At 34.7% G+C, this 24348-nt stretch overlaps 1 protein-coding gene across 2 annotated transcripts in view; it reads right to left on the bottom strand.

Moving 5' to 3' along the window:
* The window catches only part of GRL (transcription activator), a 268919-nt gene that overhangs the window by 84006 nt on the left and 160565 nt on the right, over positions 1–24348 (bottom strand). For both annotated transcript variants that reach the window (XM_089828816.1, XM_089828825.1), the window contains exon 15: positions 17520–17713. In XM_089828816.1, the coding sequence (XP_089684942.1) occupies positions 17520–17713 (194 nt within the window). The remainder of the gene's footprint in view (positions 1–17519; positions 17714–24348) is intronic.

The raw sequence follows: 24348 nt of genomic DNA, 5'->3' as shown, positions 1-24348 counted from the left end.
ATTTGTTGTCTAATCTGTAGTGCAAATGTACTCTAACTTGACAGTTTTCCTGTCTACCATATCTCTTGCAAAGTGGTAAGGAATTTCAGTATGCTTGGACCTGTCATGAAAACTAAATTCACAAAAAGCTTGATGGAACTCTGATTATCACAATGAATAATAGTGGCATTCATGAGTTGACCAAATAATCGCACAAGTAACTTTCTAAGCCAAACTACTTCCCGAGAGGCCATTGCTGCTGCAATGTATTCAACTTTCGTGGAACTCTATGCTACTGATGCTTGCTTTCTGCATATCCATGATATCATCGCTGAGCCTAAATGTAATATCCCTTTCCGGATATTATCCCAAAACCCGTGATATAAAAGTGCAGATTTAAATCGAAACAGTAAACTAGTATCCACTATAAATTCCAAAATTTAAAACATTTTCTAACCAGCACATTTGCATACAGAAAAACTCAGGAAAGCTGATTTTATTTCTCCAATATTTAGAAGTTTATACATAACCAGCAGATTACTACAAATAATTGTCCAGTAACGCTACTGTATTATACAACAGCAATACAACAACATGCAACTATCCCAAAGATCCAATCTTATAATCAGAAAAAAAGGTTAAATTGGAAATATAAATTGAACTTGTAGGAAGGCTAGGTTTGCATCCAACCTCCAAAAGTTTCTTCAAGGGTTTGCATCTTAAAAGAAATAACCAGCAACTGTTTCCAGCTCCCAGATTAATATTTGTTTGAATATTATAATCCTCATATCCTCACATGTGGAGCTTGTTGTCCCCTTATAACTTTTACCAAAGTGATGCACGCTCTTTTAAGAAATGTGGGATAAAGCACCTTTTTTGTCCTTTAGTCACTTAAGTGAACATAGTAACTTTTTAAAATTAAGTGACTTTAATAGTCACTAAGTCAGGAAACGATATAATCATCAAGCATTAAAATAGCTTACCAGATGAACTCAAATAGTCACATGCAATAGCTCGTTGGAAAGCTCTCGGCAAGACACTTCCAAAGCAACATTGAGGTACCGAAAATACTGTGCTCTGTTTACTTACTAAAATTAGTAAGCATTCGAACAACCTGCCAATACTACTCCGATGGGTCTGAAACTAGAAATGCCTACACCAAACCTCAAACTAAACCATGTAAAGAACCTTTTCGCCCCTAAAACCTAAGCGAAGCGAGTCAGCACACAACATTATAATGTCCCAGAAAAAAGGGACATTACACTAAACTAAAATAGCATCCTTAAGTGCTTTTCCTATCAGTAACACTTCTAGCCCAATCTGAGTCTATGAATCTATGTAAGTCCAAGTCAACTTTCTCATACTCGAGCCCAAAGTTAATAGTGCCTTGTAAGTATCTCATAATGTGTTTGATTGCAATTAGTTGAATCTCCTTTCGCTCACACATAAACTGACTTAAGGCATTAACAACATAGCAAATATGACGTCTTGCATTTACCAAGTACATAAGAGACCCAATCATCTATCTGTAAAGAGTAGAATCTATGGAGGGTGATTCTATTGCTGCTTCCTTAAGCTTGTGTAGATTAGTCTCCATTGGAGAAGACATAAGTCTACAGATCCACATTCCAAATCTCTTCAAGATGTCTAATGTATACTTTCCTTGATTACGTATGATGATGTCAAAGTTTTGCCATACTTTTAGTCCTAGGAAGTAATGAAGGAGTCCTAAATCTTTCACTGCCACATGAGGAGAGGATATCAAATCCCCCCTCCAATATTTAAGTTGCCATAGAAGTTTGGGTATGATAGATTCAGCCAGAGAAAGAGAAGCCCTCATATCAAATTCTTTGATTAGATCTTTCTTGCATTGATCTATAAGATAATCATCGCCTGTTATTAGTAAATCATCAACATATAGTATCAAAATTATCATATCATCTTCATTTCTTTTATAATACAGATTTGGATCAACTTCATTCTTAAAGAATCGTAAATTCATGAGATATGTATCGATTCTTTCATACCATGCACTGGGAGCCTATTTAAGCCCATAGAGAGCTTTCTTGAGTATGAAAACAAAGATTTTAGGATTATGAGTTTCAAATCCTTCAAGTTGTTCCAAATATACCTCTTCTGTAATCTTTCCATTCAGAAATGTTGTTTTCACATCCATCTGATGTATTTTCCATCCCTTTGATGCTACAATAGCTAAGACTACTCTTACAGAGGTGTCTCTGGCAACTGGAGCAAAGGTTTCTTCATAATCAATTCCCTCCTAATAAGAGAATCCTCTAGCTACGAATCTAGCTTTATATTTTTCAATGCTACTGTCAACAGCATGCTTGATTTTAAATATCCACTTAGAAGAAACAACAGATTCTCCCTCAGGCCTTGGAACAATTTCCCAAACATCATTCTTAATAAAGGATTGGTATTCTTCTGTCATAACATCCTTCCAAGCTGTATGTTTAATAGCATCTGAAACACTAGTTGAATTTGGTTTAGAGAAATCACTCGTGTTCGTTACATAGCTAGAAAGTCTTTTAGGTATTTTGCTTTCTCTAAAGGTTCCAGATGGTGCAGCAAAGTCTTGTACTTCCTCTACAATCTTAGTAGCCCAAAGTGGTCTTTTCTTAGGATTTTTAGTTTCCTCAAGATTATGATTTTGAATTTCACCTTCAATTTCTTCAATGTTCTCCGTTTGAAACTTAGATTCATGATTTTCTTCAGAACTAGGTATATGTGTAATATCTTCAAAACCTAGGGCTCTTTTGAAGGCTAAATCTTCTTCAAATATTACATCCCCATTAAGTTCAATGTTTTTCTAACCAAGTATGTAAACTCTATATGCTTTAGATGTTTCACCATACCCGACAAAAATGTCTTTCCTCTTGAAGGGTTCTAACTTAATTCTCTTTTCTTTTGGAACATGTATGCATATTGGGCATCCAAATATCCTAAGATGACTTATATTTGATTTAACCTTAGAAAAGACTTCTTTAGGAGTTTTATCTCTGAGGTGGGAGTGAGGACTTTTGTTTTGAATATAGAAAGTAGTACATGAGGCTTCTGCCCAAAGATACTATTCTAAATTTTGATCAAATATCATAGCTCTTGCTACTTCTATAATTATTCTATTATTCCTTTCTGCTACCGCATTCTGCTGTGGGTTATAAGGAACAATATAATCCCTCTTAATTCCTGCTTCTTTACAAAAATCTTTAAACAAATCTGAAGTGTATTCCCCTCCATTATCAGTCCTAAGTTTTAATTTTGTGTCCTGATAGGCTTTCAGTTAAGGATTTGAATTCTTTAAATCTCTTAAGGATTTCTTCTAATTCCTTACATTTTAAGAAATAAATCATTGTTTTCCTAGGGAAATCATCTATAAAAATTATATAGCACCAAAAACCTCCAAGAGAAAGAACAAACATAGGTCCACATAAATCTGAGTGGAATAATTCTAAACCATTGTTAGTTTTTCTAGTGCTATCTTGAAATGGACTTTTGGTGTTCTTACCTAGAGCGCATCCTTTGCATATGCTCAAATGATCTTTATTCAACTTAGGTAAACCAATAACCATCTTTTCCATAGTCGATAAGGCTTTGAAATTTAGATATCCTAACCTTCTATGCAACATTTCTTTTATATATGCAGCTTCATGAATTAAGGCTTGAATAGGTTCTATATTTAATTCATACAAGTATCCCTTTCTTTCACCAATCAACTTTGATTTCTTAAATGAAGAGTTCTTAGACTAGGTCATTACTTTACCATCCATGAATGCAACATTATGTCCATCATCTTCGAGTGTTGTAACAGAAATTTGATTCCTCATACATAAAGTACTCTTTTTGTAATGTCCCCTTTCCTAAGGTGGATTTTAATAATAATATAGTTAAATATAAGATAATAAATTAGTAATAAATAAATATACAGTGTACTAAATCAATATTATCATTATAATAATGTAAATTATATTAATGATAATATTACTATTATAAATGTTATAAAATATTTCATCAAAAATGTGTTTATCTTAATATAATAATAATAACAATAAATATGATTTTTACAAAAATAATCATAATATAAAATAATTAATAATGATTAAATAGTAAAATACTATTTAATGAAGAACAATATTAATTGATAAATCAATACATATTTCTATTATTATACTAATTGATATATAATGATAATAAATTTATTATTCATTTAATTATTATAATATAGATGAGTACTTAATAATAAATAGTAACCAATTGACATTTATTGAAGTGTTTAAAATATATTTATACGATATGATTTAATAACTAAAAGATTAAACTGAAATCTTAAACTGGATAAGAAGTCATTTAATAAACTAATTAACTAAGAAGAGAGTCTCATTGGAAAGTCACATCTCATAGGATACAAAGGTTATTAATAAAAGGTTGCAGTTAAGAAGAAAAGGGAAAAAAATTTAAAAAGAAAGGAAGTCATTTACCCTTAAGAGCTACAAAGAAGATTACTCTATGCACAAACACACGTCTGCAAAATGACGGTTACTTGTATCAGTGAGGAATGCGCAAACTGAGGATAGAGGAGATTCACGTTCATAAACTGAAGAAAAGAAGAAAGGACTCAGTGACCAGAAATATCAGAGGAAAGACACATGCATTTACAGTTACAGAGGAGATAAAATCGCACAGACATCCAGCATACACACCAAACAACGAGAAGTATAATAGAGGTAAAAGGAATAATAGAACATAGATGAAATAAAAAGAAGAAAGACTAGTGATGATAAGGAATCGAACCAATTGTTGTCCAATCAACAATAGTGAAAGAGGAATGGATATTGGAGAGAAATAACAATAAAGAAAGATGGACTGTCGGCAAAATGAAATATCGATTTAGGAATTACAGGCATACATACTCGGAGGGCAAGTGATATTTATACACAAGAAGGAATCATACATCATATCTAATCCAATAGACAGCAACCGAGTCTAATCTAGTCAGTGAAATAAATAGTTCCAGCAAATATTCTCCAAATCAAATTGAATATAATATAAACATCTGCATGTTTATGATACAGTAAGAATTGACAGGGGATCAAACACTGATTGCAACGATAAAAGAAGAGGGCCCAAATAATGTTTTCCGATGATGTTAATAATGCCAACATTCAGTATATTACAGCAGAACAGTGTTTCAAGATTACAGCATCAAGTTTTAGTCACAGTATTAACACCACAATGGAAGAGGGTATGCTAAGTATAAAGGAATGATGTCAGCTATGAGAATAGAGATGTATAATCATACTAATAAAATATTTGTGAGACGAGAAATCTGCAAGCCAACAGTAATATGAAATTCATGACCTTTCTCATACACAACAATCACAAATAATATGATAGACTTGTTCATTCCACGTGATAACAAGGAAAGGAGAAATATATTTGAGGACTACTAGAACATATATAAAGACATAGGAGTTGCAAAGAAGGAAGACATGACCAATCAGTCTTAGAAGAACATACATCCGAATATAAATGCAGATATAGGAACATGAAGTTATTATAATCAAGAAGATTTTTTTTAATCTATTCCTCATGTAAATCTAAAGAATAGAATGTGCACTTTCAAATCAAATGAACTCTTTGGGTATCCAAGTTGAAGAACACTGTTCCAAAATTTTCCAAGCTTGCTGGAAGTAGGGACATTACACTTTTGAGATGAAGAGAAATACCCGACTTCAGTTTCAAGGTGCAAATACCAATTCCTTTGATAGAATGAGTGGAATTATCACCTATGGTAACTTCATCATTAACTTCTTTTGATATTTGAGTCTAGTACTTGTTTGTATCATGTAATATGTCGAGATGATCCACTATAAATTACCCATGCTTTGCTTGATACTTCATTTGATAGCGATGAATACAATACACATTTCTCAGGACCGTAGTTTTCCCCTTTCCTAGTAACATTTGTACAATTTACTTGCTGCTTTGTATTCTCAAGGCAATTAATTTTATAGTGTCTAAATCTTTTACATTTGAAGCATTTTATTTTGGGTAAATCTCTCTTACGTTTCTCATTTCTTTGATTACCCTTCTTGAAGTGCTTCTTACTTTTATACGAATTTGTGTTGAGGACATCAAGTTCTTCATCTTCAGTTTTTAATTTCTCCCCTTTCTTGAGTTGCCTAGATTCTTCTTGAAGGCAATCTCCTTTAAGTCTATTGAGGTCTACAAGTTTGTCTCTAGCACTTACTCCTTGTGAGAATGTTTCCCATGAATCTAGTAACCCATCTATATCCATAAGTGACAACTCTTTGTCTTCAATTATGGTCCCTATACTTGCAAGTCCATCTCTTAGACTAGCCACCCTTAGGAAGTATGAATTCATGGATTCTCCTTTCCTTATGTTTATATGATTTAGTTGCCTTTTTAGTGCAACGATTCTAGTTGCATTGTTAACCTTATATGCATTTAAAAATGCACTCGTCATATTAAATGATGTCTGATGTTTCATTAGCATAGGTACTATTTCATTTTTAACTCAATCTAATATGAGTTGCATGGCTTTCCTGTTTCCTTTAATCTAGATAGTTTTATGAGGATCAGCATCAAGTTGCTTGGATTCCTTATCAACAAATTGTATTACATCATGTCTTTAAGAGTCATCATAATTATGAATTTCCAAACAATGAATTGTTCTTTTTCATCAAGCCTATCTTTGGGTCTAATTGCACTAGTCGTTGAAGGTAGAGGGATGTTGCTAGATATTTTAAATCTGATTATCAATTTGCAGAGCCTAGGTTTGACTACCAGAGCTCTGATACCATGTATGTTTTCTGCAAATTCTAATCAACCAAAACTGATATAATGCTTTTACTCTTGCTGAAAATGGTCTTTAAATATAGCAGACCATATATTAAGTGCTCTTGCTATGATGTATAGTTTTGCAAATACAATATTATCTTTGATATAAATCGTACAAGGCAATAAATGCTAAAGGAGCAAACTTGTATTTGATGTGTGTCCTTTATCCACATTCACACCCAATATATGTATAACAACCAACGGGCATGTCCTTCGAAAGGACGAAGGACATGTACCTCTCTAGGTCGGGCCTAATCAATTGTTTTCATGAAATTGGCATCTCTTGTGGATGATCATTAGTTAATAATTAAAATAACCAAGTTTATTCAATTAGACTTTAACAAAAGTGCCCCAAGGAGATGCTGATCACAATGAAGACAACAGACAATTACATAGGCCTCTTCAATCAGAGATTTCATGCATATATTGGATATGTTCGATGTGCATACTCAAATTAGTATGATATCAGAGTCATATAGAATTAATAGACCATGGCAAGCTATCTAATAATTTCATCCTAAAATTTAGGAACTCTATTAAAAAAAAAGAAACTTTGCCAGAAGTGTCTAGGATGATTCTACAGGTTCTCTGGTGTGTCTCTACATAGTTCATCTTTAAAAAATAGGGAGTTCTAAAATCTAGGAGACTACCCAACACTGCTCAAACTAGCTCTCCAAGCCCTAATAAGTTGTCACAAGGCCCGGAAAGGGTTCCCTATCGACCTCATTGGCTTACAAAATGCCACTAATAAGCCAATCCTACTAGCGGGTTGAACTATCCCAAACCGGATATTTACTCGATCTTTCCTCAAAAATATAGTCAGAACTTAACATAGGTAGATGTATTACGAAACATCAATATAGAAACAGTAGATTCTCAAATAGTTATTAACCCGTTCGTTCCTCGAATAATTTTCAAGATTCAAGCATATGAAATGCATTAGAAGCCAACAGTATTAAACCAGTAAACTCTCATACAACTCCTTAAAACATGTTATTGCATTATACAACAGCAATTAAATAACCAAGAATCAGAATCCAATCTTCAACACAATTTTACAATCAGATTGAAACACTGAGAGAAGAACTTGTAAGCCCATACGAGACACCTGAAGTGACATCTCCACGGACAATGGGTTTGCGTTCACTATCTGCCGGCATGAGGGGCTATGTTCTCATACTGGCTGAAAGCTGAAGCTTTCCTGAATAACTCTCGCAAGAGAGAACTGAAATCTAAATCATAAATCAAGCATGCCAAATGAAAGAGTCTCTTCTCCTTTTATTCTCACAACTATGATTCTTCGACTTCCCTCCTGGCTTTTCGTCTTATCTCTCATTGTCATCTTTAGCCCACTTTGAATATTCAATTGAGCTTTTATAATAAGAGTTTGCGCTTTCATAGTCAATTTTAATGTTATATAAACGTGTCCATTAATATTTCTGATGTCCCAAAAAGGAGACATTACAAATCTCCCCTCCTTGAAATTCCTTGTCCTCAAGCAATTAGTACCAAGATCCCATATGAATTTGCAGGTTGCTTTGTAGCCCAAACTGAAAACAAATCCGGTCATACTATGAAGCAAGGTACCACTCTGCAATCCATCCATCAACCAGATATCTAGATCCCATATAACTCTATGAAAAAACATTGCACCTAAAACTGTACAACTCTGATCATTATCACATCCAGCCTCAAACTGAGTAGAACTACAATCAAATCCTCAACCAGCCATAGATACATAGTGTCAACACCTAGATCTCAAACCTTGTTGCCCTGACCAACTACCATAATGAGGTAGAAATGTATCAAGGGGCTATGTATAATACAATAGATGGTGACAATCCAACCTAAATAGATAATGTAAGAAACAAGCTGCTCAAAATCTGAAACTAACACCACAGGTACATCAAAACTCATACCGTCCTCATAAATCTACAGAACCCCCAAGTGCATAGGTGTTATAAGTACAAAGCTGAAAAGGTAATCGTTATGATTGAAATATAGCTCACATCAGTACTCCACCAAGACCTATTCAATGGCTGATGTAGGAAATCCATCCAACTCCTGTATGGGGTGAAATCAAAAACCATGTTTGGACTGATCTAATGACAAGCAACAATAGTCAATTCACCACTCCCATACTTTGACACAAATTCACTGCTAGGAACTATACCAGGATCTAATATCCTGAAATCAAAATCCTCCCTTTCATGGCAATCAAAAGGAGTTCCCTCATTTATCACAAAAAGGGGATTATCGGAAGTCCAATGAGCAAAAACTTCAAACAAAGGGTTGTGTACAAGCTGAATGTGATCTAACATTTTGATACTTGATCGTTTGGGGCAGCTATCCAAGTCATACATATGTTGAATGCTATCAAGTTCATCAATGACTTCTTGGAAAAACTCCTACATCATTTTACCCTAATGTTCCCGAGAGTGATTCATGACCCTAATCTGATTTTCTGCTTCCTAAAGAGAAAATTGAGTATCGTGAGTATCATCCAATGCCTCACTAGCATGTTTAAGCTCCTTGTTGAGCTCCTTAATCTCATTCCTTTCTCTATTCAACTTATCAACATATATTTCAGCAACCCTAAGAATATAATCCCTATCGGAAAGCAAACATAAATAATCTGATTTCATAGTTTCAAGAGTTCTTTTGACCACCTACAAATCAGCAACAGGCCAATCTACTTTGCCTCCCTTTTGAGCCTTCCTACATAGATCCTCAACCATCTCATGAGTGTTGTAATAACGTACCAAAGATATCACAACCATGTCTTCGTTAACCTTCAGCTAGTTCTTCAATGCATGCATCTCCATATTATCATGTTGATACAATTGATCATCTTGTGGTGTCATCTTGGACTGTCTATTGAAGTTAATATCATGCATATACGAAGGGTATATGGTTCATCATACAAAGATTCTAGGTTTTTGTTACTTCATGTATAACCAACCTCCAAATCACCAACGTAGAATCTTGTATGTTCCTTACCATAGCTGAAATCCTCTTATCTACATTTTTCCTTGTGCTGGTCTGAATTTCTTTAGCCTCCTCTTCGTCATTGTGGTTCCAACAAACTGGATTGATTGTGGTATTGGTCTCATTGGTCAAGCAAATTTGTAGCTGCCTCATAGGGATCCCTTTAACTTGTAAGCCCTTCGAGTTCTTTGCTATCAACTACAAAACTTTTGTCATCACTACATCCATGTAGACTGTTATAGGAGACGTTACTCACATGATCTCATTGAGGCAAGAAGCAACCACAAAGGTAACCTGTTCATCTGGATGCTCCATCTACTTGGGTTGGACTATGGTCACCATTGCAGGTTGTAAGGTCCAATTTAACAGTCTGCATCTGCCTGCTCAACCTTGGTCAAATAAGCTTCTATCTCTTCCAGTTTGGAGAGAACATCATTTGGAGACTTCATTCGTTCTAATTGCAAGCCAAGTACGTATAGCCGACCCAATTGCTTTTCTTTCTGCAAGTTTCTTAGCTGAGGGTTGTTGAATGCATTCTTGAATTCCTCTAAAAAGACACTGCTTTTTAGATCTTCCATTTTTCTCGAATTTGAACTCCACAATGTTATCTGATCGGCTTAGAATCACAATGATATTTATGAAATCCCAATACTTACTGATCACCCAAAATGACTTCATGGATTTTGAATACTGAATATATCCAAAGTTGGGGTAGATATCTGATTAAGATTATACAGAATAACATTTCTCTGTAAACAGCTACTAAGAAGAGGTTTGTGGTCAGCTTTAATAAATCTCCAGGGATATGTCTTCAGCAATCTTCTAAAATTCATCACTCCTTGCAAATTGACTATCACCCAGCTGTAATGATGGCTTTGGCAAACCCCCACAATCACTAAGCACTGACAAGAACCAAAGAGCTTTCTCCGATAAGTTAGGAGCAAAAATTCTGAATGTTGGTACCCAAGAAGATAGATTGCCTAACGTGCAACAGCAAGGAAATCTATGTTAATCAGTTCCAGATTCACTATGGCAATCATCAATATTTCCTAGGAAGCCAACAGTAATACAATACTGAACACGAGCAAGACCCTCTTGGAACGTTTCACCTCATGGCTCAGCATACACTAAGCTTAAAAACCTATTGAACTGTCCGACATCTAATAATCCGTGCACCAAAGCAAAATTGTTTTGCATCATATGCAGATCATGATATCAAGTTGGTTCCTACTTGATAGTATGCTGCGATCCCAGAATAACTGCGACACCCATTAATTCCCAAAATCAGGAACGAAAAACTCCTTTTCAATTCGACAAAAGAGCTTCCAAGCCCAAGTAGATAAGTATGCAAGGTCACCTGAATCCAACCTTATTCCATGTGCTTTGTATCTACAATTGCACCATTAAGAAAGAATGAAACTTGTCACTTCTACACAGCTTTCATCTTCAACACTAAATCATGCAGGCTAAGAGCAACGGCATAGAAATTGGGTATGCCACTTATTATAACTTCATAAGTGTCCACAAGAGCTTGGAAATTTGTTGGAAAAACTAGAGCATAATGTATGAATGTTGCTACCTCACTAGTATTCGTGTCACAGAAATTTCCGCTCAAAGAGTCTGTCGCTTTCAATCTGCTTAGCCAATGTTGTGTTAAGCACACAAAATCCTCACCAATGCTTGTTCCATCATATCTAGGGAGCGCCCTGTCAATGATTTCATCAAGTCCCATAAAAGACCTAACAAGGCATGAGAGTGTGTCCCTCGAAGTGGTATGCCAAACCGTCATCAAGCATCAACATTGTTGTATCATAAATACTTATTACCGTTCCATTTTCACATAATCGTTTCTGACGATCCCCTCATGCATACGTTATAAAAGAAATCTGTTGACAAGGATGTAATGTCTTGGATGTAATGCATTTTCCACTCTGTCGATTCCTATAACCCTGTGATTCCAACTTGTTTGTCTTAAATGTCACTTGGACAACCAGCTATTCCTATTCACTATCATTAGTTAAGATCACTATTTCTAATGCTTCCATGCCAGAGAGGGAGAACTCCTTCAGTTACCTTCCATAAAATAATTCTATTCCTAACCATTGAATTTGTAACGACAACACTTCCTTCGAAAATACTGAAAAAATGTTGCAACAACCACTCGAATTTTTTCCCGAATATGCTTGCTATTGACATTACACCTTAGATATTCACCAAGACAATTATTTAATTGAAGGTAACTTGCGCAAACTTCCCCCAAGGCTAAAAATAATTAAATGCCAAGTTTTATAACCTAATACTTGTACAATAAAAAGAACAGTGGTTCTTGGCAATACATAACATTACATGCCTAGACTTCACTAAGAATACCCTACATAAGAACAATATTACTTCCCCTGCATATCTCTGATGTTGACCATCAAAAAAAATGATTGCAATGATGACAATGTCTTGTATGGACCAGAGGCTCAATACTAGTTATAAAGGTTTTATAGAATCCTTAACTTGGACATCACTGATAATAATTTCTCCATGGCATAGATTGAAACAATACACTTCTACTAAAATTGACCAATTCGTTCTTTGTCTTAGTATTTCTCCAAATCTTTTGGCCTGACTATATGTTTCTCTAGCTTAACAAATTAATGCTTAACATAATTGCATCCCTTCAGCATATACGGCAATTCTTATGGTAGCATTAAATATAGATAGTCACCTACGGCCAAGAATGAGCTCCACTAAGGAATACGAGCCGACTCCTTAATGAACTGGCTCCGCTTCTAAACACAGGCGATGCGCATAAACAGTTCGAAAGTTCAATACCCAACAGATTAATTGCAAACATACCCCACACTTTGTCAAATGCCAAATAAGAATGTTTCTGAACGTACAATCAATAATGTGCAACAAGTTTTAATGTCGACAACCTTAGGTTATCGGGTTGGTCTTCTTAAATATTTGAGCCCGATGATCACTAAAGAATAATAATTGGCTCCTCATACACTATTTATCAGAACAATATTTCCACGGCAACACGCTTACAACAAAGCCCAAAATATACCCTGATAACTATAGAGAAGAACAAATTTATTCAAATGCTCGACTTTTGAGAAATTTTTAGTCTCAACTTGTGTGCTAATAATATTCTTCTCCCACAACTTCCAATTTAAAGCTCAAATGTTCAAGCTTAATAATTCTCTGCAAAGCCCTTCTCAAAATATATCTGAATAATAGAGGTTCTTCAAATTTGACTTTTGTTGATATTCAGAACCTTCCGTAGATTTGTCGAGAATAATCCCTCACAGGTTGGCAGGAAAATGGGCTCTGATACCACTAAAATATCCTAAACCGAATATTTACTCGAAGTTTCCTCAAAAATATATTCAGAACTTAAACATAGGCAGATGTATTAGGAAACATCAATATAGAAACCAGTAGATTCTGAAAAAGTTATTAACATGTTCGTTCCCCGAATAGTATTCAAGATTCAACCATATGAAATGCAGTACAAACCAATAGAATTAAACCAGTAAACTCTCATACAACTCTTTAAAACATGTTATTGCATTATACAACAGCAATTAAATAACCAGCAATCAGAATCCAATCTTAAACACAATTTTACAGTCAAATTGGAACACTAAGAGAAGAACCTATAAGCGCATATGAGACACCTGAAGTGACGTCTCCATGGACAATGGGTTTGTGTCCGTTGTCTGCCGACACGAGGGACTACATCCTCACACTGCCTCAAAGCTGAAGCTTTCCTAAATAACTCTCGCAAGAGAGAACTGAAATCTAAATCATAAATCAAGCATGCCCAAATGAAAGAGTCTCTTCTCCTTTTATTCTCACAGGTGTGACTCTTCGACTTCCCTCCTAGCTTTTCCTCTTATCTCTCCTTGTCATCTTCAGCCCACTTTGAACATTAAATTGACCTTTTATAATAAGAGTCCACACTTTCATAGTCAATTTTAATGTCATATAAATTTGTCTTTTAATATTTTTAATATCCCAAAAAGCGGACATTACACGGCAACTGCTAAGGGAGGCATGAAAATGGGGACATTAGAGAGAACAACAATATTATAAGCAGATTTTAGGATGCAAGGGACTGACTTCTGATTTGGAGAAAACGTAAAACAGAGCAATGACTTTTCCATTCTTCACGTGCTAACCTTTCAAAGAATTTTTTAACATGAGGTGATTCCTTCTGCTGTTTCAATTTTATTCCTGGTAAGAGAATAACAATATGTCGACAATATTTTAGGATGCAAGGGATTGACTATTTAATTTGGAGAGCACCTAAAACAGAGTGATTCCTTTTCCACTCTGCAATTATCAACCATTCAAAGAAATTTTTTACTCAATGAGGTGATTTCTTCTGCCCTGATTCATTTTTATCCCATACGGCAGTTGGTTCAATTGTCACTTTAAAAGTTCATTAAACTTTTCTAGACAAAAAAAACTTTATTTTCTTTTGTCAATGCTGTCATACTCTGTTTCCTGTAGATAATCACAACTACCAATAAGTTGAAGCGTCAAATTTATATTAAAATCTTGATTAAGAGATCTAATAATTTATTGTATGTTCAAATTCACTGTCAGTGATGTAATAATTCACTATTAAGTAGATGTTAAATGTAACTCATCGGGAATGTTTACGAGGGTATTAGGATCAGTCATTGATCAACTGTAAATAGCCACTACGTATTTAATAATTAACATTCAGTTTCAATGTTGACAAGAATTCTCCTTTTTTGCATTAGGCTATACTTCCCATTTTATAGTATCCCCCCTGATCTTGATTTCCAAAATTCTGATTTTCTGATGTCGTTTTGTTTTTCTTTGATATTTGCAAAGAATTGCAGAAAAAAAATTTAAAATGTAAATTAAAGTACAAGAAGAATGTACAAATAAGGACAATAATTCAGATTTTATTTGCATCAAATATTTTGTAACATACCCAAATCTTGCCACTCAGAGATCGAATGAAAGACCGTACAATAAGACATGTGACGAAATTAACAAAATGCTAGGCCAACAAATTTTGTGATATATAGTGAGAAGAGACACATTTCTGGGAAGTCTCTATTTCTAGACAAGTAAAAGAATTTAGACTGCAGTCTCTTCATTGATGATCCTGTATTTTTCAGAAAATGAACCTCACAATGGTGGCAACACGTGGGGTGAAGGAAGGATATCATTCCACAAAGTAGGCTCCAACACAAATCATGGGGAGTCATGTAGATAGCTCACATGTTGAGTTTTGAAATGCATCACTTTGCTTCCATTCATCTGAACGTTGCCTCAAGATTATGGACACCATGATACGATTGGTTGCCAAGATGTGGTGGATTGCTTTTCTTGGTGAAAATAAGTGGTGATCACTGGTTGAGAAAAGTATTTAAGGTTAGTGCAACGATTATGATATATGCAATCAAGGTGAAGTTGGGTGAGGTATTCCTCTCTACCACAAATTTCTTCAATGTTTGTAGCCACCTCTTAGAAGCATGTGAATCGAAGGAGGTAACTAGGGTTTCTTATAATTCCTTGATAAGGTCTCAATGATACCAGGGGCTTAGAATCATCTTGGATGATACTATTACATAACTTGGTTTTCATCTTAGATCGAGATATTTGCCAGTGTTTAATGCAGTCTTAATTGTTAAATGGATCAATTGTCATTTCCACTATAGAATTCAACAATGATTTGTACAAATATTGATCTAGTGGGGTATTTAATTTTTAAAAACTTCCATTTTGGGCTACACTCTCCCCAATAATAGACTGGACCTTCACCATGAAGGACATTACTAAAACAACAAGGAAGAAAATTCTAAACAACATGGTTGAGAAATGGTACATAATTTGAATGTATGGTGTATATGCCTACACCATGATTAGTATTAAGTTGCCTACAATTTATAGTATGAAACAGCAGTACCATGTCTAAAAGAGACTTTTATTAGGCAACCTACATGAATTTTTTAAATCCTAAACCCCACTAGGGAATTTTGGTAATTAGTCCTAACAATGTAGATTTTCTAGTTCAATATATGGCTATCAACCACAAAGCTACTTTTGTCAAGCAAAAATGATTTCTATACACTAAATTAAAATTATTCGATAACAAAATTAAAGAAATTTGAAAATATTAATAGAAAATGATTTTATAATATTGAAAATTAAATCAGTTTTAAAATACTAGAAATTTAAAGATTTTAAAATAAAATCTACCTAAATATATCTTCATGATTTTTGTAAAATCATAATATAAAGTAAAACCTAAACGAGAAAGCATGAAGTTAATAAAATTATAAAAACTAATAAACAAGGGAAAAAAAGTCGGGCTTCAAAAACACATTTCCATATAATCGTTTTCCTTGAAATCTGTAACACTTGTTTTCTATTCGTTAAACTAATAATAGAGGAAGGTGAGGTTCATCTGTTAATGGCAAAGATTTAAGGATCTACCCAGCAAGGAAGGTCTGGGATTTGTTCATTGAAGACAAACAAAGTGCTCAATGCTAAGGAATGAAGAGTATTGCATCTCGTACATTTGCTTCTGTAGGTGTAAAGAAAGAAAAATGTGTCACTGCACTCAAATGCTTTCATCCAACATTGCCCCTGCAGAGCATATGTCGGGCCTACTTTCTTCATATTTTCTGATTTAAAAACCATTTTAAAATTTCTTCTCAAAATATGAACCTAATAATTCTATCACGATTGTACAACATAGGGACAATAATGACGATGATTTCATATATTCCAAGACTTTTTAATGTTCCCTGGGTTTTGAATTTCTAATTTACAATCCGTTGAACTCCGTGGCATAGCATTTGCATCCATACGTATATAGATGCATGTGTCACAATTTGAAAGCCACTTTAACATGAAAACTCTCACATCAAATTTCACATAACTTAGTGGTATCTCTTCTTCTCATGTTATTGATTAATTTATTTCACCATTTGATTCCAGTACAAAGAATAGTATGCGTAGTATAGTTTAAAATGATCCAAATGGATGATGACTTCAGGAAAGGATGGCATTCTCCAGGTCAATTAATGTACATTACTCCTGAACTATTTTACAAGCGATACCCACCCCACATAAGCACCATGCATTGATATTGTACACTTGGTTTATAATGGACAAGTTAAATATTCATTGTTAATTTATAATGGACAAGTTAAATATTCATTATTAATCTATAATGGACAAGTTAAATATTCATGTATGGAGAGATACAAATTTTCTATTTGGTTGGTTATTTCTATCAGTGCTGAGTTTCTGGATTAGATGGCATGATTGTTTTTTCATCAATGTTTCCGATCACTGTGTGATCCAAAATGTTGATGCAAAAACAATCATGCAATCTAATTCCACAAACTCAACAAAGATAAATTGAAGTTTGTGGAAACCTGGTGGGGTTATTTTTAATTATGATATAGATGGTACTTTAATATTGAATATTTTTGCCTAAATGTAAGCTTTCATCATAAACAAAGATATAATTCTCAAAATCAATTTGCAGTGAGTATCATATTATCCAACTCATCTGCTGATTTCAAAGTTACATATTCTTTAAGAATCCATAATAAATGAATGCCAACTTTTATATTGATTCAACACAAACTATTTTCTATATAAGAGAACAAAAGCTTACGTACAGAGAGGTCAACCATTTCTGTGGAAACATTTTCACCCTGAGGCCTTGGTAATTTCTCTAGACAGCTAAGAATTTGCTGTAAAAGGCCACGTAACTCCACATCAATGTCCAGAGCTACCATGCCTGGACTTCCAAGTAAAAAGCGCATCCTTTCTGCGGCAGCTGTTAAATATGCCAGTGCATATCCCCTGATAGCTGCATGATCGATATAATTTCATTTAGAATATTTTTATTATATCTGTGGCTCCCAGAAACCCCACTTTCATAATAATAAAAACCAAAGAAAACAAATAATTTTTAGAAATTGCATAATGAAAGGTACTTGCATTTAAGATAATATAAAAAAACTACTAGCATTGACAAAACATATTAAGTTAATTTTATATAGTGGTATTTGTGGCAGGTTGTTAAATTATGTACTTGATATCTGAGTTAGATTTTGTTGTTTTTGAGTTTATCTTACTGACCCATACTTCACAGAATCATATGTAGCGATTCACAAAAAATTGTCTAACATGAGCATAAACACTCCACTGAGCATTCATTGCATCTATCTGATGCCTACACAGGCAGAACAACAGGTCTTTCTGGGTCACCTGTTCCAGTGCTACTCCATCTCAAGTGTATTATTTATGGAGTTGACCCAAGATCAAGTCAACTTAACATGGTACCCCATTTGCAAAACCTTCAGCATATGTTGAAACTTCTAAACCATTCATTTCAGAGCTCCTTGGTTAAGCAAAGAGTGATTTGATTTGAGACAATTGGGCTGGGTATAGGTGGTGTGTCTTATTTATGTCTCAGTCAAATTCGAGCTATAAGATGAACCCAAGTTAGTTGCTTTCACGCTCTGATAAACAAAAAAGAGGGTGTAAAGCTCAGCTAGGGCTCAGCCAGCAGGTGCAGTTAAACAGCCAACCTTGAAAAACACCTGTAGCATCAGCAATACCAATAAATCCCTCCAGTAAACTCCAAAACACACCCCAACACATGAGCTCAGAAAACTATGAATATTTTTCATTTTGACAAAGAAGTTCTTACATAGTTGATTGGGGATGGAAACCCTTGTCAGAATACTAGTTCCAATGATGAACGATCTTCCCTATGTAGTAGTGTGGTTTCACACCGGAATCACATTGGTTTTTAAAGTTTTTCTGCAACAGAAGTTTGAAGTAAAATGAAAATATTCAAAGTTTATGTGTTGTTTTGGGGTTGTATTTTGGAGTTTACTGCAGGCATTTATCAGTGTTTCCAGATGCTACAAGTGTTTTCCAAGGCTGGCTGTACACTTACACTTGCTGAATTAGCCCTAACTGAGCCATACTCCTCCCTTTGCTCAATAAAGTGTGGCGAAGTGTAAAATTTGGTTTGATTCATCAGAAACATTTCTTCTCAAGGATGGGTGACCTGATCTGAGTGCTTTTTAAAGAGTTTTTCTGCCGTTATTACTCAGTGTGAGTGGTCATACTGTTGAAGGGAATCCTAGGGCTGCCTGACATCAGTTTTCAGGGTAAGGTCACTTGTTTTCTGGGAGCCTTTTCCAACCAAAGCTGAAATCTAACCCCTAATTCCCTTTGCAATGATTACAGGATGGAAAAAACACATTTTGGATGACATATTTAACCAAGCACAATTCGCTCCTGCCTCTAGTGCTGACGTTTTTGGGACTGTACAGGTTCGAGACTGAAAACAGACCATTAGTTGCAAGTTTTCCACAGTAGCCAAGCAGGTGTAAGGTTGTAAAATGGCATTTAAAGGTTTTTTTTCTGGATGTGTACTACATCAAGTTTGAACCATAGTGGGTGAATTTGGGAAGTCTGATGATTTGTTGTAAGATTGTTCCTGCTGTCTAGAACTGTTTTCAGTTAAAATAAAGGACCTGTTGTTGCCTACATCTCCTTACGAAACAAGTTGTGGTTGATTTTGTGGGTTTTCAAGTGCTAGCTGAATCTGGATGCTTGTTACATTTTTTCTAATAGCTGGGAATGTTTATTTTCTGTTGAAGTTAATGACTTAAGTTGTTGATGGTCTATCCGAACTGTCATGTTGCTGCAGAATATCCAAAATCACACAATCTCTGGTTATAAATGTATTGAAAAGCGTTTTCTGATTGTATGTTCAGTTTTATTTTCATTTAGCACTTCCTTTAAAATACAAACTTATCTCAGACTTGAATAGCAGATGGTAAAACTACATTGTAAACAACCCACCAGCATTTGTGATAGCAAGTACTCTCTATTGCCAAAATAACAAACTTGTACTAGCAGAAAATTTTGACTCACATTTTCATTTTCTTTGACACGGTTTCATTGATAAGAAATTTCCCAAAAAAATGAGGTGTTCTTTACAGTGATATCACAGCTAGTTTCCTACCAGTCCATGCTTTTTTAAAAAATTTAACCTTATTGCAACAGAGGCATCATCTATGAGTCAAAGGGAACTGAGGTATTATACTCGTGCACAGAAGAAATCAAGACACCAGGTTCCATTTAAAATCCATTTGCAGCAGATCAGAGATTGCAGGCAGGGTTGTTTGGTAACAGTGACACTCTCTAGATTCTACACCCAATCTATCTAGCTAACATAGACGACTCATGGGTAATGATTAATGATAAAGCTGGTTTAGTTAACTTAATACCAGAGCACAGAGAAAATTTGATACTATGTTGCATATGATGTCCCAAATGCTTGCTAAGATGAATCAGGAATTTCACAATTCACTCAGGCTCAAAGTGGTGAAACAAGCTCCACAAACCAGAAAATTAATTTTGAGAGGCACATTGTTACAGCAGGGTAAGGATTTGTTCCAAGGCCTCTACAACCTGTTTTCATATGTAGAGAGGAGACCAGGTTGCTCCAATAGTGCACCTTCCCTTGGTTGACGGAGAGAAGATTGTTTATGTTGAGTATGACACTTTTATGGATGAGATTATACATGACTTAGCATTGAATGATTATCTAAATAAAAAGGAAGAAAGGAGGTGGAGTTGAGACTAGTGGTCCAGAAGTTTAGTAGGACTTTCAGTGGACATTGAGCAAGGTGACCTTGCCACACCGCAATGTTACTCACAAATACACAGGCAGAGATTGGGTTCAAAAGTCGGATAGCTATAAGCCTATGGCAAAGAATGAGGCAATTAAGCTTACCACTTTGCATCTGAACAGAGACAACCCATGAGTTGTGGTACCATACGCCGGTCACTCTTGGACACAATCTAATTACCACATACAATGACTTCATGAAGGAACTCATTGAGTGGTTTGACCAAAAGTTACATTTTAGAGAGCTAGCAAAGTTGAGGAAACATTGTACTACGAATTTTTTCATTTTAGAGTATTAAAGACTACTTATAATGGTTACCAATATTACAAAGAGAAGGTTACTAGTCCTTTTCAGTGAAGTGCTGATGGAGCCCATAAGAAAACGGGTTACCTTTGACCCACCAAGTTTTCAGAAGGCTATGAGAAAGGCCAGAGTATGAAGCCTGTTATTCCAACAAAACAAAAAAATCTCATCCATACCTTTCAAGATGAAAAAGGTAGGAAACACAATAACAAGGAACACTTCAGCCCAAAAAGCAAACTTTGAAGGTGGAAGATGATTTCACAAGGGAGCCAAGAAAGACATGTTGTTCCACATGTGTTGTGATTGTTTTCACAATAACACATATTTTGTCCCAGCAAAACAGGGGCTGCCTCTTTATTTGAGATTGCCTATGATGGACCACCAAGAATTTCCACCAATGGTGCATATCTTCGCCCTTCAAGTGTGGGAGTGCCCCTATAACCTGCGTCTTCTTGACATCTTGTCCAATGAGTGATAAGCATGCTTCTAAAGCCTTCCACGCAAAGTTGCATGGATATTGGTATGGATACATAAACAGATATGATATTGGGTACGGATACTGTAATTTTTTATGACCCCCAATATGGATACGGCTGGATACGACATTGATAAATAACACATGCACTTATATTTACAACAGTTTTCTAAGATATCAGAGGAGATTTTCATTACCTCAAAAGCAATATTGACACAAATATTTATTAGTTTTTTTAATACTATAATACGCAAAATTGTAGAGTTGCTTTAGAAAATAACCCTAAAAATAGGTCACTGAAATAGAAAAACCTAGTATTTGTCTTTCGCATTTGGTGCAGGTTTTATTTATACCAATGGTTTTAAAAATAAAGAAATCAATTTATTTTAATTAAACTTGGGCAGATTTACATCAAATCTTTAAAAAAGTCAAATCACATGGTATTTAGCACAATTGGAAAATCATTTTTTTAGGAAGATATGGGTACAATATTCAGCTTGTATCTGGGAAGTATCAGATACATTTCCAAATTGGATATGGGTATACACATACCCAAAGAGGGGCAAAAGAGTTTCCGGCAACTCTGCTTCCACGCCTTGCACTTTGTACTATGGCATGCAAGCCACCATGTTGCATCTTGGCACTCCCTATTAGGAGACCAATGGTTCATAAGGTGAAGAGAGCAAGAAGGGCTAACATGCGGCCCCCTCTTGGGAAATCTTCAATTCAACGTTTAATACCATTAGCCCTGCCCAACTACGATTTGCAAAAGATTCAAAACTTGTCAAGAAAACATGAAGGCTAGACCAACCAATGGGGGATAAACCCATTTAGCTATTGAATGACCAGAGTCAGCCACAGTCATTTACACCCATAGCTCACAAAGAACATTCCAGGCATCTATAAGAGTCCTCCGGGCACTCCAAAATGATCAAAATATAATATTTTTCTTTGGAATTCCCTCTGGAATCTGTAGTGAAGAACACTTCAGAGAGAGAGAGAGAGAGAGAGAGAGAGAGAGAGAGAGAGAGAGAGAGGAAAATGAGATATCTGTTGTTCTTGATTCCAATCATTGAATTTGACAGAGGGAGATGCAATTTTATCTCAGAGAGAAGATTCAACAAGGGACATGAGAAAAAGAAACAATTGGTTGGAAGATAAACTTCAGAACTATTTCATGTTTCAAAAGTCATCTATTGAGTTCTCTGGACCAAGGGACAAAAGATGATGGTTGTATTCCACTCCCTCATTCAGTTAGGGTAATCACATGATGTTAATGTTTCTTGGTTGAAACGAGCTATTGCAACTGTTCCATTTGTCCTTTTACCTAAATCATCGGTGTTGAGCTCAACTCTACCCTTGATCATGCTTTACATTCTGCCGGCCTTGCCTTTAAGAAAAATCAGTTTCTCTATTTTGAGTTTGAGTTAAGATATAGAAAACACATATAAAATCAGCAAAGGAGGACTTTGATAAAGTTGTCTATGGTTCATTATGATCTCAGGTTTCTAATTCCACTTAGTAAGTAGTTTTCAGATATTGATTAAGAGATGAAGTTGGTTCATATCTCTTCCATGACTTATGAAGTGTATATGAATGCAAATTTGATTTTATTGTTTTTTAAGTGTAATTGAAAGAATCCTTCAGTTTGATAAGACCTTTCAGCGTAAAAATCATCTCAATATTTCCATATAAGCTTGCACCCCTTACACTTGGACTGTGATTAATTTTGACAAAACTGAAAGTGGGTTCTAAGGAATTTGTCTACGTGAGCATCTCACTTATCTTTGGTTAAGTCCTTTCAGATAGTTTTCTTCCATTTTCTCCCCAATCTTGTCTTTTGTCACTTTTTTATCTGAAATTATTCAACTGAGCAGATTTCAATGTAAATCCAATTAGTAGAATCACTTAAAGAGTACTCATATGCATCTTGATGAGAGCTATTTGTGTCTCATTTTACACCATTTTCATGAATGTTCATATCATTTCTATTTTCTATTTTCATTCTGTTTTCATATCATTAAACCATTTACATTGTATATAATATTTTATATATATGATTTGTTCAATATAGTTTTGAGATAGAATTATGGAAATTAAATATTGATTATGTTGATTAATGAGCATTGTTATTTTATTCCTTGAAATATATATTTGTAGCGTGCTTCCTATCACCTTCTATGCAGGAGCCTTATTCACATTCATTATTGTCAAATGGACTCTTGCCATATCAATTCAGAACATTATTCCTTCCAACAATATTGACCAAGGAATATGTTGAGGAAAAAACTATGAAAAGAATATATTTGTTGCAATATTGAAGGAAATCAAAGCTCGAACATTTTCTATTTTCTACATTCAGTTTTGCATGGTACTTTGTGGAAAAATTAGGAGGAATCTGAAAAATCTGAGACATGGGTTTTGTCTAGAACAGGCCCAATTGGTTGCCCTCAAGGCAGGATCTTCAGAAAATGAATGCGCAAAGAAGTATAGGTTGTTTCATAAAAGCCAAATTTTCTGATTCATTGGTACAATTAAGCTTCCACGGTGTTAGGAAATTGGATTATAAATTATTAGTATATTGTTAAGAAATTAGTTTATTATATTATATAAAGAGTGATCATATGTTTCATCTATTTCTTAAAGATAAAACAATAAGATTCAACCATAAAGACTGAACTATCATTATCAAAAAAAAAATTTGTTTGTTTTATGTGTAAAAGGCCATTTAAGCCATCAAAAGAATGTATAAATCATATAATTCAGACATATAATAGTAATACTATTGTTCTGAGAAGTCTGCAAGTTCTATGCTGGGAGGGAGGGTGCCCACTCTCTTCTGTCAAATATATATATATATATATATATATATATATATATATATATATACTATTTTGTAAGTTTTGTGTGTGTGTTATCGTTTACATTCTGCATCATTTAAAGTTGGTATTTCAGGTATCGCAAGCTCTATAGTTTGTATTCATAATAAATTGTTGTGCTTCAAGTTTA

The sequence above is a fragment of the Cupressus sempervirens genome, chromosome 1, assembly GCF_028749045.1.
Source record: "Cupressus sempervirens isolate cs-2001-9-10 chromosome 1, ASM2874904v1, whole genome shotgun sequence".
In the NCBI taxonomy this organism is placed as follows: Eukaryota; Viridiplantae; Streptophyta; class Pinopsida; order Cupressales; family Cupressaceae; genus Cupressus; species Cupressus sempervirens.
Note: the sequence above shows the minus strand (reverse complement) of the source record. Positions and strands in the feature narration are given on the sequence as shown.